Genomic DNA, 15,748 nt, shown 5'->3' with positions numbered 1-15,748 from the left:
TAACTGAATAAATAAGGTTAAAGTATGATCCATTTAAACACATAACAAGGGTCATTATGTTCGTCTCAAATACAAAGGAAACAATCACGCTTCAAATTGTAAGCCTGCCATAAGATTAAACTAACACTTATGACCTTCAACACCCACGAGATTTGGGTAAAGAAACCAAACATTGAGTTCTCAGTTTTTCACAATTAGACTTAATATCACTATGGAAAGACATAAGTGATCTCTGACGAGAGGCAAAAGCAACACTAAACTGTTTGATCTCTTCTTCAAGATTTTTCCTTCTCTGTACTTCAGTGTTCAAATCCTTCAAAACATTTTCCTTTTGTTCAGTAACCAGGGAAAGTTTTTGAGATGAGTCAGAGACCAGTTGGTGCAAAAGATCTCTATCTTCTTTCAACAGCCGAAACTCTCTTTCCAAGATATCATATCTTTCTTTAGAAACCACCAGGAGTTGGTTATTGTGATCTAACTCTTTCTCCAAGCCATAATATCTTTCCTTGATGGTGTTCAGCTCATTGCTCAGTTCTTCCTTCCAACAAGCAGTTTCTCCTCCCTGAGTGCAGCCCTTAAACAGAGAAACTAAACCTTTAACAAAGATGGAAAGCAACCTACAACACTTTCTATAACTTTAGCCATAATTTAGTTCTTTTTCATATGTTCTATGGGAGAAGAGTCATGGGTTTATACCCAAATGTCAGGCATCTGGGGTTGTAAAGCATTTCATGCAGGGTGTTGATGCTCCTGACTGTTCTCTTACTAGAGACTAAACTTCAAGCATTTGCTTTAACAAAATTGCTCTTCTTCTATAATGTGGTAATACATAACCTTCTGATGATGATCCTTAACATTTACCAACCATACCCACCCTCACAAATAAAGTTTAGGAGGGTGGATAACTTAAGCATTCCTAAAAACTACTTCAACAACAATTTATTCACTTTCAAATTTTTATGTAGGGAAGCTACTCTATTCAAACGCTTCAAATTCAATAATCTTCTTCGATCATCAGAATGAGCCAAAAACACATATGTAACTTGTACATAATACAGAATCTAAGACCAAACAGGATACTTCCTATGGTTTGTAACCGTCTGACAAGCATGTCCTGACATCAGAAAAAGACCAAGAAGATCATTCTTACATTCAAATGTGCACAACTATTTCCTAGAACCATGCTTTGTGTTGTTTCTAGTAAGGACCATAAAAAGCAAATGCAAAGTCATACAGAATCATAAAAGAGGGGTGGGAGAAAGAAGAGATTTGAGTTTTCAGATACAGATATTATCATCATCAAGGAGAACCAAGATAAGTTCATACTTCCCACTATTTTGTTCTGGAAATGCACAAAAATGTGAAGAACATTTAAAACTTAAAGTTATTTATTGGTTCATAGTCTCTTATCAATATATATATTTATTTATTTATTGGTTCATAGGCTCATATTATACAAGAAAAAAACTGGCCAATTGAGGTAAAAAAGTCAGTCAAAATATATAGCATAGATGATTAAAGTATCAAAATCTTGAAAAACGAAAAAAGGTATCCTAACAGAATTGTGGAGAATAAAATCATAATTAATGAACAATAACTTGATAATTGTGACCTGGCAGTGGCAGCTACCTTATTTCCACAGCTACATAGTTGAGCCCTCACTTCTTCATTCTCAGAGGATGGTGTTTCTGATAATACCAACGATGTAATTGTACTGTTCAACTTCTCATAAAGCACTTTGCATTGTTCTTGAATTAGAAAATTGTTCCCAGTGGAAGAACTTCGGTCATCCATTGCCATTGAGAAATGAGTTTCCAAAGTTGTAAAAAGGCTTTTACCGATATCACTTGTGCTTGATAGTAATTTTGCAGTTGAGGATTCCCGATCAGATACAAAACTCTGTTGAGATCACAAAAGAAAAAATTTGATTGGTTATCATCATATAAAGGTTGAAAGATGCAAATATGACAAGTGTATTTAGAATGGAGGGAGAGGGGAAGAGTGGTCAGAATATGTATACTCCAACCACCTTTTTTTTTACAAGTACATAATCCAGTGACCCTTCCCCTCTCCTATCCCTCCATCATCCCCATCCCTCCAGATTGAAACATAGCAATAGATTTGACCTGTACTATTGACAAAATATCCTCATAGACATCTTTGCAATTTCCCACAGATTCACTTAGCCTTTGAGGGATTTCTTGGATAAGTTTTGCTTCTTGTTGAAGTTCGGATATTTCATCCATTAGTTGATGGTTCAGCATAATCTGTTCTACATGCTTTCTCTGTAATGCGCATGGAGAAGTATAAATCATCAAGAAAATGAATGGCATCAATAACAGAAACAAGGTCAAAGCTAGAGTGTGCACTTATAGTTTTTACATATAGCAGAAATTAACTAAGTGAAAAGTATATAACTAACAAAGACAGGAAGAAACTACATAGACAAACGAGTTTGGAAATTATAGACTTCATTGAAAATTTTATAAAGTGGGGACTGGAGCTTAGGAGGCTTAGTATTGGCTGTTAGATGAAGCAAGCAAAAGATAATAATTTGACAAGCAGCATCAGCAATTTACAATATACAGGCATTTTCTAAGCCAAAAAAAATGCATTTGACAGTTTTGTAGTAACCAAGAAGAACAAGCGAAAGTTATAATATATACTAACCTCCAGTTCATTTTTCTCTTCAGTGGCAATCTCTAATTGTCTCTTGAGTTGTTGAACCTCTAGTTTAAAATTATCATTTGAACAGGCCTAACAAATCCAAAAAAAACAACCATAAAACATTAGGCTCTAATAGAACTAACAAATTGTACAAAATGAAAAGTACATTACCACCTCAGTCAGAAATTACAGAATAATTGATCTAAGTTTATTATATGTTTAAAATATATTTCTATTTCATCAAGCCAACTTCAACCACCATGAAAAAATAGGAATGTTTATTTGTAATTTCTGAAAAAAAAAATGTAAGACAACCAGCTTCTAATTTACCATTGTTCACTTCACCATTGAGACTATTTGTATATGAAGTATCTAGAAGTAAACAAGAAAACTAAAGAGGGAAACAAATCAATGATCATTAACTTTGGCTTCCTAGTATAAATATAATCAAATTGAAATATAAAATTTTTGTTTTTGCTACCTGAAACATAATATCAATATACCAATTAGAAATAACATGAGTTCATCAAGTTCAGGAAAAAAAAAATCAGAGCAATATAAACTCACAGGAGTTATGTCATTGGAAGGAAATGATTGAACTTTTCTTGCAGGAGTCATTTGAAGTGAATCAAGGTCCGCCATGTAACCTTTGTTCATTTTCTGCCATGTGTCTTCATCAGCCACATTGCTAAATGTATCAGGAAGAGGGCTATAATCAGGCAATGTTGAGTAATTTGATCGCTTGACAACAAAGGCTTTGGGATCTGCCCTGAAACAAGGGGTGCTAAAAGCATCTCCTTGATGTACACTACTTTCACTGCATTCTTCCTTAAGGCTTTGTCTTGCAGAGTCCTGTCCCCGCCAGTAGATACAAATAATAAGATCATCAATAACCCATTAGAAATGTTAAAAAAACAAAAGCAGGCACTAATAACATTAAAAATTGAGCCTGCATATCACTATTTTTATGAAGAGGAATCTTCAGTAAGATCATAACATAGCTATAGTAATGCTGGGTGTGTTCAATGGCTTGCAGTCAGGCATCTATGCAATTCAAAGAAGCTGCAGAACTAGTAGATGAAGCCGAATGGCAGAAAACAATTCTTATTAACAAAATCATATGGTCAACGGCTTGGATGAGTTGTAATTAATTTATACAAGATGCTTTCTGAAGTGAAAGAAAGGTAGTATTCTGCCTAGAGAATCTAAAAACAATCAGAATAGGAACAAGATTGAAGTTAGATAGCATTTACATGAAAGAAACTTTTTTTTTAAGACTACTAAGCAATACCTGGTTAGAGTTTCTGTCAAGGTCTGAAAAAGAAACAAGATTACTTAGATTGTCAATTTTCATCTGTTGCTCACGAATGCGTTGATCACGTTCCTTATGCGATTTCCTCTCCTCTTCCAATTCTATCGCAAGCTTCTCCCGCTCTAGTTCATACTGAAAAATGGAAAACAAGACAAAAAAAAATGCATACAATCAAAGGTATATATTTTATGTTTGATGCTCAGTATAAAGGTCCAAATCTCACAGGAAAAAAAAAACGCTACCTTGAGCATATCATTCCGCAATTTTAAGATCTCTTGCTCCAGCACCTCGGCATGAGATCCCTGAACAAGACTTAACTGTTTAGTTTGTGTGTCTAACCTCATCACTATAAAATAAACACAAGTTGATCATCACCTGAAGCTTCTTACGAAGATCCTCAATCTCTAGTTTTTGCCGCTTCAATAAGGCTGCATCTGTCAAAATCTATGAAGATGTATATACCATTATTAGCCTTAGTTGCATCGTCAAATTTAATGGGAAGGATCAAGAACTAAGCTCAATGATACCCATATAAGTATTAATGGCTGCAGAGAAAATATCATATATTGGGTACACAACATCTGCAAAATGCAGGTATGTCAAGTGGTTGACTAGTTTGTACAGAAAAATTAAAATTCATAAATCAATATAATCTACTTGATGAATGAATCACATATCGCGTCTGTTTGTTTGCGCATATCAATAATATAATCTTTAGTTATTTAACTTGATTGGCAAAAAGGTACAGGAGGCTTAATCCCTAAAGAGTTAGTGCGCACCCCAAAAAAATTTACTACAACTGAATTGTTTGAAATTTAATACATGTAATCATAAACTCAAAACTTCACTCAATATATATTGGGATTTTATATCACTTTGATTTATTATTGCTGACAATCCAAAAATAAGATCTAATATTGTTTACTGGATAGGGCGGCAATATCACTATAGCTTTTTAAATGACAGTGCAGATAGCTATCTTTCTAGCCCATACCCATAACAACATTCAACCGTGAACAAAGGCTCAAAGATTAACCAAGTATGAAAAACTGAATAGTTAATGCTAAAAGAAATAAATAACATGACCAGGTTGAGAGAAATAAAAAACAAAAACAAAAACAAAGAAACTGAAATAATAATCCATTTACCTATTGTTAGAAAATATGGGGAAGTGATCAAAGTCTTTATCAGTGTTGTTTGTATTACCATAACACATAAACCAAAGTCTACTACTGTAATGAACATAAAAAGAAAGCATATACTAGAGAGATCACAGATTCATGCATGTGACAAAATAGTAAATGTACAAAAGAAAGAACATACTTCATTCACTTGAGCACAATTAGTGATGCGCTTCGCTCTGCTAGCAAATTGAAGAGTTCCCTTTGTTTCTTCAATGTGTACCTAAATGTATTGGTACCATAATATATTAAGAACTGAAAATCTAAACCTAACATAAGATGCCATAATGATATAGAAATAGAACATAAGATGAATTTTTTTTAAAATAGATAATAGAATACCTCCTCAGGTGCTATGGTGCATATAATTGAAGTTTTGGCATTGCCACCAAGAGCAGGTTGAAGTATTCGTGTTAGCTTACTATCACGATAAGGAATATGGCCCCTGCATTGGAAAATTGTTTCACCATGACATTCTTGTTTTATCAAATCAAAACGATTTGGTGAAAGAAGCAAATACCTCTGTTTTACACCCTCACTTAGTTTGTTGATCACGTTACCCAGAACCATTAAACTCCTATTAATGTACTTTCCTTCCTTAAGACGTACTCCGTCAGCTCCAGTTTTAGCAATCCTTTCAGACCCAGCTAAATCTACCAAATTCTTTTTTTTTTTTTTGTGAAGCAAAGTATTAAAATTTTAAAGGGGAAGAAAAAAAAAAGACATCATGTCATCTAAAATACGAAATAATGATCATATGCAATTTTTTAAAAGGAATAGCAGAGTACAAACCAAGACTGAAACACGGATAGCATCAACACTTGAAGAATCCCCTGAAGAATTGGTATCCTTCCCCTTGCTTTCAATCACCTGCACACATAAGATAAAGTTGCATTAGATCCAATGAGTTATAACTGGAGCTGATGAACCAATGTGTCAAGGACATACCATTCTGAATATTGTGTGGGATCTACTACTACGAACATTCATATTTGTCTCACCAAAGTGCCTATTAACTGTAAGAAACGATTTTCAAGAGATATATAAGAAACAATATTCCAACTAAAAGAACATTTAAGAAGCCTATGGCCAAGGATTTGTGTCACTAGCATACCTTCTCCCAATTCGATGAGCTTTAACACTTGTTCAGCATTGTTAACAATTTCCTCCCTCAGACCAGAGACAAATATCCCACGCTAAAAGCCAAGAAAATTAGTTATTCTATCTAAAGAAACTATTGAAAACTGTCAAAAGTGTCCATAGTCAACCAACCTCCAAACTCTCATGTATTTGCAATTTCTGGTTCTCTACAGAAAAAAGGTCATTGATTTCTTCATTATAAATTTCCATGTAGGAAACTCGAATCAGAAACTCGCGATCAGATATCTGAAAACATTACCCCCAAAAACAAAAAGCAAGAATCAAAAGGCCATTCTCATTACCAAAAGCTATAACATCCACAAAGGTTCCTACTTCTTACCATCTGAATTTTTGCAAATACATCCTTAACGGCCCTGCTAATAATCCCTGCATCCGTTTCTGAGCCATTCATGGTAAAAGTCTTGCCACTGCTGGTTTGTCCATATGCAAAAGCAGTTCCTATAAATATTCCATTGATCAGATTCAAAGCTATTATCCAAATGAAATGAGGAATCGATACGTTCTACTTGTTGTGCATTACAGCCCAACACACGCATCATATAGCAACATAACATGACAAAAGCCGAGTTGGTTTAGAGACCTCAAACTAAATGACAAATCCTATGTAAAACATTCATTACTTTCATGAAGTACACCCAAAATAAAAATCTCCCTGCATAAATATACTCCAATGAGCTGCATTCAATTTTTTTTTTTTTTAATTCTCACTCGTGCTAATTTCTAACAAATCCTAATAATGTGACTATCACATAATATTATTCCACCATCAAAATGTGATTTCCTAATTTAACAAAACTTTGCCAAACTCAATCTTCAAATTTAATAGCTAATACATTTTCGACTTGGTTAACAAAATTTATAACAAATCCGAAAGCCGACAGTAATTCAGTTATTTAACAACAATTAATCGATTCACTTGTAAATTAGAACCAAAAAGGAGCTAAACTCGAAGAAAGTAATCGAGAAAAAGAAAAAGAAATTTACCATTAAATCCATCAACTGCTGCGTGAATGATATCCTTCGTAAGAAGCTCATAAACCCTAGCGTTTGTGGAACTTTCGTCAAATACATGATCTGCACACAAAAAAAATCAAAATCAAAATCAGTGTGAAACAAACAAACATACAAGAAGATCTCAATGAGACAAAGAAAAACTAAAAGGAAAATGCATATATTTTAGAGAGAGAAAGGTGTGTGTGTGAGAGAGTACCAAAAGTGTAAGAGAGGCCAGAGATAGGGGTTCCGTGAAGCCTATGAAGAGAAATGCGATTGTCTTCGACATTCCAGTAGGCTCCATTGAAGGATTCTGAGGATACCGAAGGTCTCACTCTCACTGCAACGCAAATCTTCTCCATGCCTCACCAAATCTCTCTCTCTCTCTCTCTCTCTCTCTCTCTCACTGTGTTTCTCTGATTCTAGAAATTCTCTGATCTGATTCTTCCGGGGTTTGGTGAGATATGCTCAAGAGGCGGGCTGGTTTTTCTTTATGCGTTTTGGATTTGAATTTTATGTTTCGTTTACGGAAATGCCCTTGAGCCATATGTTTATTGACATTTGAGTCTGATTTAAATCAAATGGATGGGTGGGTCATGGACCGTGGGCCATGGGCCATGCCTAAAAAATCTGATTAGGTGCTTAAAACTAGTTAGCCCAATATATGTGGTCTACCGTCTACTTGAAAAGCGAAAGATATTTGACTCCCAACTAAAAGGTAGCTATGGACTTTTATATTGGGCCTGTATAAATTTGTTTAAATGGAAAAATATACCAGGCTCGTTAGTTACTGAATGGCTTTTAAATATACTAATCGCAAGCTTACACCATGCGCAAAAATATTTAATTATTTTAAAATAAAATATAATATATAATTTATTTTTTAAAATATTCATAAAATTATATATTAGGACTAACAAAGTACTTTTTTCACAAGAGAATTTCATTTTAAATGTATTAAACTATTAGCTAAGAATTTTTATTTTATATAACTATTTACAAAACCAACAAAGGGCAAGGTTTTTTTTTTAAGTAATGAATTTTTTTTCCCTATAAATAAAAAATTATATATATTTATTTTATTTCATTTTATATTAAGATTATTTTCATCTATTCATATTATGAGGCAATTTGCTAGTGATAGAATACAATGTGGATTAAAATTTTCCAATTATGACATTTAGAAAAGAATGAGAAAAATATCTTTTTCCCATCATCAATAAATTTCAACTTCTAGCATCCTATTTTAATATTATCTTTAATTCCAAAACAATCTATCTCTTTTGAAGTATACAAAGTATAATCATGATCTCTCTTGTTGAATACATTACTTATCTCAATACATTCATAAAAATACATCAAATCAAAACATACCTATATGAAGATGTTTTGCCCAAAAAAAAAAAAAAAACAGAATGTCTCATCAATCATCGTTTTGCAAAATATCATATCAATCATTGCTTAACAATGATTAATTTGATCGATTAGGAAAATAACTTTTTATTTATAATCTATTAAGATTATTTTCTCTGCAAAAACTACAAATTTTTCCACTCAAAAAGATTATAGAATAAGCAATTATTAGAAAAATCTCGTAATTAAGTTTCTATGTGCATCATTATAATAATTAATAATAATAACAACAACAATAACAAAAATAATAATGAAAATACAATTGTGAAAGCTATAGAGTATTTCTAATGCAGCTAATTGAATCACTAAAAAAAAGGATTTTTTTTTTATCAAGAATTGGAATACCAAAATATTAAATATGCATAAAAGTCTATACAAATTTGCCAAAAAGAAAAACAAATGTGAAGTGACAATTAAATCAACAATAACAAAAAGAACCATTAGGGGGGAAGTGGTTGAAACAATAAAAAAAAAATCATCAAAAGAAACAAAATTGGAGAGAGAGAGAGAATTGACCTTTTTTGCAATAAACAATTTGGAAGGAATAGGGGAGAGAGGTGGAAATGAAGTAAAAGAAATTTATAAGAAAATCAAGTTCAAAGAGGAAGAGTAAAAGCGGATGAAATGTTCAAAAAAGTGAAATCATAGAATTTATGAAGATATAAAGGAGAAAATTTTAAAATTTATAAAGGAAATCAAATGAAAAATTTAAGAAGCCAGTGATTGGAGAAGATGAAAAATTGAAATAAGAAGACAATGGTTGAAAAAGTTGAAAGGTTAAACAAAGCAAAAATTGCAAAAAATTAAAAAAAACTGCTAATGACATGACACAAAAAGAGCTTTTGTAAAACTTATTTTAAAGCTTCCATTATTATATAATAGTATAGATAGATATGAATAGACATTGTTTTTTATTTTAGATTCTTCATTTATTTTATTGCTTAGTTATAATATCTAAATTAAAGTAGATGAATGGGTAAATGCAAAGTTATATATAAAATTAAAACCGTTCAAAATAAATGTGTAAAGTCAATCTATATATATTATCAAAAAAATATTTATATATTTAATATTGTCAACAAAATTTAGGAATAAAAATTAAATAAGAAAAAGAATGATTATGTAATCAATGACATGGCAGATGAGGTGGCGCAATATGAGCATAGCAACAATAAATACTGCGCTTCAACTTTTAGATATAATATATAGATATAGATATAGATGAGGCTTATTAGTTTAAAATAAAATGGTTTTTGTAGCCTAAAAAAAATTAAATAATTAAAAATGACATGACATCATTTTTTGGGATAAACTAAACATGTGTGGTTAGCTTATGTGGCACTTAATGGAAAATATAGATGGAGAGGTTGCTGATGCAAACCAAATAAAACTTAAGGCGAGGTAAACTCCAAATTCTAAAACTTCAAAGTGTAAAATCCAAACACTATTAAAGTTTAAGGGTGTAGCTTGCAATTTAAGCTAAAAATAAAATGGTTTTTAAGCCAAGATTGGATTGCCCTATTTGATCAGGTTAGGTCGTGAAACGTGAGTTCTAGTTAGCTCAACTGGTAAAATCTCTGCTGATTGAATAAGAGATATGGGGTTCAATCCCCGTCTATACCAAAAACTGATTGGTGTCTTAGTCTAATGACAAAGAGAACTTGTCTTGTTTTTGTCCTTGCCACTACATCAGAGATGAAAAATGAACACATGACAAATGGAGTGCACTGTTGGCACACTAAAAGCTGACGTGGCCATTAAAATACTAATAAAATATGTTATTTGACATTAAAAAAATGTCACATTAGCATCTAAATTTAAAAAATTAATTTATTAATTTAAACTAAATAAAAAAATCAAAACATAAATAAAAATCAAAATTCACATGAATTAAGATCTAAAAGTATCTTGATGAAGAGCACCAAGAACACCAACCCAGACTTAAGATCTCAAAATTGGAAACCAAAAACCACAAATTGCACAAAAACCACTGATGGGACTGACGAAGTTAAACACAGACGAGGTAGCCTTTACGGACGAACCTGACCAGTTATCTGCGTCATTGGAGAGAACGTTAATGCCATTCAATGCTACCAATAATGCCTCAACCGTTACAAGACCAGCTGGACGAACCGGTGGAAACGCATTAAAACCCATTACTCCACCGGAGACGTTATCAGGGGAGTCATTAACACCCCAATGGCTATAGTCCCCAAGGATATATAAAACCTTCACAACACCAATACAAGGTACACATAGCATCACAACCTATACTAAGTTATTCTTGATATTTTGACTACTACCTTCTTTCACACTGACTTTGACATTGGAGGCGTTGTGGCAGGCACCACACCGGTGACCATTCGAGTAAGTTCTTGCTCCCGTAGGTTTGTCAGAGTACAACCGGCACCATCTGGACAAACCCCCAAAGCAATCGACGAGATTCTGCTTCATCAGTTTGGCGCCGTTTGTGGGAACGATTTTCTCATACAACAAAAACACAGTTCCTACCAGCTCCAGATGGAATCCAACCAGGACTCAGCGGCCTTGGCACAGCAAGTTCGAAATCTCGCGGCCACCGTCGAAGAACTCACCAGACAGAATCAGGAGATGAGACAAAGGTTGCAATAGGAGGAGAACCGGTCACGAGCTGTCCAAGAGGACAAGGGGGACAGCCATGGAAGGAGTGACCGACGGAGAACCGTTACTCCAGAAGAACAACATTCCGACATCCTCTAAGAAATGAGAAAGGAGATGGACGAATTGAGAAACGCCATCAAAGAGAAGACGGATCGAAGCTTAGATAAAATGGTCAGAGCGACGAACTCCCTTTTTACCATGGCGGTCTTAGAACGACCGGTACCAACAAAATTTCGGCTGCCTCAGCTCAAGCCTTTTGACGGGCTCAAGGATCCCCAAGATCACCTTAATACTTTCAAGACGACCCTAGGCCTTCAACAGCCCCCTGATGAGATCATGTGTCGTTCCTTCCCTACTACGTTGAAGGGAGCTGGACGAGAGTGGTTCACAAGGTTGCCAACTTCGTCCATCAACAACTTCGAGTAGTTAAGTAGTGCCTTCCTGCGCCATTTTGTCAGGGGGCAACGCCCTAAGAGACCAGCGGATCACCTACTCACTATTAAGCAAGGAGAGAGGGAGACCTTGCGGTCGTACGTAAAATGCTTCACTCGAGAGACCCTAGAGGTAGACGACGCGGACGACAAGGTCCAGCTGACAACATTTAAAGCAGGGCTTAAGTCTAGAGAATTCGTCGTCTCACTGGCAAAAAATCCGCCCTGGACAATGGCGGAGATGCTACTGAAAGCCCAAAAGTATATGAATGCTAAGGACGCGCTGGCGGCCATTGTAAACGAGGAAAGGCCGAAGAAGGAAGGAAGGAAGGAAGGAAGACGAACGCAGGGGACAAAAGAGGGAGCGCCCAAGCCGCCGAGGAGGTGACATTGACAAACGAAAGGATGAGAAAGCTCCACGACCGGTAAAATTCACACCTCTAATTATGCCTGTTGACAAGATTTTGATGTAGATCCAAGATCAACACCACCTAAAATGGCCGAGACCCTTGCACTCGTCACCAAACGTGCGCGACAAAAACAAATACTGCCGGTTCCACAAGGATCACGGCCATTACACGGAGGATTGCCGAAACTTGAAAGGACAGATAGAAGAGTTGATACGAAAAGGAAAGCTTCAGAAATATGTAAAAAAGGGGGACTCCGGCAGGTTCAGGGAGGGCGACAAGAGCCAACGCGAATCCTCATCCAAGAATGAGATTTGCCCGTCTCAACCACAACAGGATGTGATCGGGGAGATAAGCACAATCTCAGGGGGACCCTTCATGGGGGGATCATACAAGTCACTCAAGAAAGCATGCCAGAGGCAAGTAAACAGTGTCCATATGGAACCCCTATTGAAGCAAAGACGGACGAACTAGGATATATTCTTCAGCGAAGAGGACGCAAGGGGAGTAAGGCAGCCCCATAACGACCCTCTGGTCATAGCACTCACAATCGAAAGGTTTAACACTAAGAGGATCCTCGTCGACAACGGCAACTCCGCAGACATCATGTACTTACCGGCCTTCCAACAGTTGAAACTAGATCCTGGTAGATTGCGCCCGTTCGATTCCCCCCTCGTCAGCTTTAGCGGTGATAGAGTATATCCTAAGGGTATTGCGACGCTAAAAGTCACAATAGGCGCCTACCCAAAGCAGCAGACCCGTCATCTGGACTTCCTAGTGGTAGATTGACCCTCTTCATATAATGTGATCATTGGGAGACCCACACTCAACAGGTGGAAAGCAGCCACGTCCACCTACTGCCTAAAGATAAAATTCCCAACCGAAGGCGGAGTCGGCGAGGTAAAAGGAGATCAAGTTTTGGCCAGAGAATGTTACCAGGCCGTGTTAGCTGCAGGAGAAAACCACACATAGACGATCGAGGGAGAAAAAGAAGACAACATGGAAGCCCTGGAAACAGTAGAACTCGTCGAGGGGGAAACTGCAAAGGTGACGAGGATAGGAACAACCATGAGCCCCAAGATGAGAAATAAACTCGTCCGCTTCCTTAAGGGAAATCTGGACGTATTTGCATGGAGTCACGAGGATATGCCCGGTATACCACGCCAAGTAATCCAGCACGAGTTGAAAACAGACCCCGAGAAAAAGCCCGTCCAACAGAGACGACGGGTCTTTGCCCCCGAACGGAACTGAGCAATCACAGAAGAAGTTAACAGGTTGTTGCAGGCAGACTTCATCCGAGAGGTTTACTATCCCGAGTGGCTGGCCAACATCGTGCTGGTAAAAAAAGCAAATGGAAAGTGGAGAATGTGCGTGGACTTTACGGACCTGAACAAGGCCTGCCCGAAGGATAGTTTTCCCCTGCCAAGGATAGATCAATTGGTAGATTCTATGGCTGGACATAAGTTACTAACATTCATGGATGCATTTTCAGGATACAACCAGATAAAAATGGCTGAGGAAGATCAGGAAAAAACTGCTTTCATCACAAGTCAAGGACTCTACTGCTATAAGGTAATGCCCTTCGGACTGAAGAACGCAAGAGCAATATACCAAAGACTGGTAAATAAGATGTTCAGCAAACAGATTGGTAGAAATATGGAGGTATATGTGGACGATATGCTCGTCAAGAGCAAAGAAGAGTTAACCCACCTGGACAACCTGGGAGAGACATTTGATACCCTCCAGAAATACTAGATGAAGCTGAATCCTAGTAAGTGTGTGTTCGGGGTGGCGTCAGGAAAGTTCTTGGGATTCATGGTGTCCCAAAGAGGAATAGAAGCAAATCCGGAAAAGGTTCAGGCCATACTCAACATGGCGTCACCAAAGACCGTCAAGGAAGTCCAAAAGCTCACAGGAAAGATCGCTGCACTCAATAGGTTCGTCTCTAAAGCGACAGACAAATGCCTACCCTTCTTCAAGGCATTAAAACAAGCTTTTTCCTAGACTGATGAATGCGAGGTAGCCTTCTAAGAGCTCAAACGTTATCTAGGCAATCCGCCCCTCTTGAGTCCCTCAAAGGCAGGGGAAAACCTTTATTTATACCTGGCTGCATTGTCCACGGTCGTCAATGCGGCATTGATCCGAGAGGAAGATAAGAAGCAGCTTCCAGTTTACTACGTCAATCAAGCCTTCCAGGAAGCAGAAGCCAGGTATCCGAAGATTGAAAAGATCATTTTCGCCCTAATAGTAGCTTCGCGGAAGCTACGACCATACTTCGAAGCACATCCTATACATGTAATGACGAATCAACCAATCAGAAAATCTATGAATAAACTTGAGGCAGCGGGGAGAATGGTCCAGTGGGCAATCGAACTTAGTCAGTTTGACATCCAATACCACCCCAAAATAGCCATCAAGGCGCAAGCCCTAGCAGATTTTATTCTCGAGTTCATGCTTCCCGAAGATGATGACGACAGTGACAAGTTGGAACAATGGACGATTCAGACTGACGGTTCTTCAGCCCAAAAGAGAGGGGGGGTAGGGGTCATCATAAACACCCCCGATGGAGAAAAACTCCGATATGAAGTCCAACTTAAGTTCCCAACGACCAACAACGAGGCCGAGTACGAAAGGATACTGACGGGACTAAGGATTGGAAAAGCCCTTGGGATTAAGAACCTACTTATTCAGAGCGACTCCAAATTGGCGATAGGACAGATCAGGGACGAGTATGAGGCAAAAGAAGAGAGAATGCAAAAGTACCTCAAGCTGACAAAATATTTAGCCCGTGAGTTTGATAAGTTGGACTTCGCCCGGATCCCAAGAAACCAGAATATGACGGCTAATGAGGTTGCGAGAATGGCCTCGTCTGAAGAAGAACCGACGAACGGGGAGTTACTTATGGAGATTCAGAAGCACCCCAGCATCGAAGAATTCCCAATATTTTCCATTCGGAGCATGAATAGTTGGATGGCACTGATCGTGTCATTTCTTCAAGACGGGCATCTCCCTCGCGACGCCCTAGAAGCCAAGAAGATTAAAACGAGAACGGCCAAATTTATGATCCTGAATGATACCTTATACAAAAGGGGCTTCTCCCTGCCCTATCTGAAGTGTGTCAACGAGGAGGAAGCCAAGTACGTTCTCCGAGAAGCCCACGAAGGGATTTGTGGAGACCATACTGGGCCTAGATCTCTGGTAAACAAAATTATTCGTGCAGGATATTTTTGGCCGACCATGCAGACAGACGCTACGAAGCTCGTCAGAAGGTGCGATAAGTGCCAGAGGTTTGGGAACGTCCAGAGGCTGCCAACAGAAAAGATGACGACGATAACCTCCCCGTGGCCATTTGCACAGTGGGGGATTGATATCGTCGGCCCTCTGCCTCAGGGAAAAGGACAGGTAAGGTTCCTGCTCGTTGCCATCGACTACTTCACAAAATGGGTCGAAGCAGAAGCAATAAGGACTATTATAGAGGCGAGGATCCGTAATTTCGTATGGAAGAATATAATTTGCAGGTTCAGGATTCCACGAACGATTATC

At 37.2% G+C, this 15,748-nt stretch overlaps 1 protein-coding gene across 1 annotated transcript; it reads right to left on the bottom strand.

Annotated features, from left to right (window-relative positions):
* On the bottom strand, positions 1–7,786 carry LOC142614284 (kinesin-like protein KIN-7N). Its single transcript, XM_075786867.1, has 18 exons — positions 7,532–7,786; positions 7,306–7,395; positions 6,641–6,759; positions 6,433–6,546; positions 6,275–6,356; positions 6,109–6,176; positions 5,953–6,030; positions 5,681–5,823; positions 5,503–5,605; positions 5,303–5,383; positions 4,355–4,423; positions 4,222–4,281; positions 3,959–4,111; positions 3,235–3,519; positions 2,671–2,757; positions 2,127–2,285; positions 1,630–1,899; positions 1–574 (listed from the first exon to the last, which is right to left on the bottom strand). The coding sequence occupies exons 1-18, from the start codon at positions 7,674–7,676 to the stop codon at positions 137–139; spliced, it is 2,544 nt and encodes an 847-aa protein (XP_075642982.1). The 5' UTR covers positions 7,677–7,786; the 3' UTR covers positions 1–136.
* Between the last annotated feature and the right edge of the window lie 7,962 nt (positions 7,787–15,748).

This window comes from Castanea sativa, chromosome 10 (genome assembly GCF_040712315.1).
Source record: "Castanea sativa cultivar Marrone di Chiusa Pesio chromosome 10, ASM4071231v1".
Lineage (NCBI taxonomy): Eukaryota > Viridiplantae > Streptophyta > Magnoliopsida > Fagales > Fagaceae > Castanea > Castanea sativa.
The sequence above is the reverse complement of the archived record's forward strand: the minus strand, read 5'-3'. Positions and strand labels throughout refer to the sequence as shown.

What these genes read in the sequence shown, in the direction of transcription:
- LOC142614284 (XM_075786867.1), bottom strand. Translation starts at nt 7,676, where the DNA reads ATGGAGAAGATTTGCGTTGCAGTGAGAGTGAGACCTTCGGTATCCTCA. An exon ending in TGGCCTCTCTTACACTTTTG is followed by an intron (nt 7,396 to 7,531) that starts GTACTCTCTCAC and finishes TTTTGTGTGCAG; the next exon opens with ATCATGTATTTGACGAAAGT. An exon ending in ATTGTGCTCAAGTGAATGAA is followed by an intron (nt 4,424 to 5,302) that starts GTATGTTCTTTC and finishes ACATCTTCATAG; the next exon opens with ATTTTGACAGATGCAGCCTT.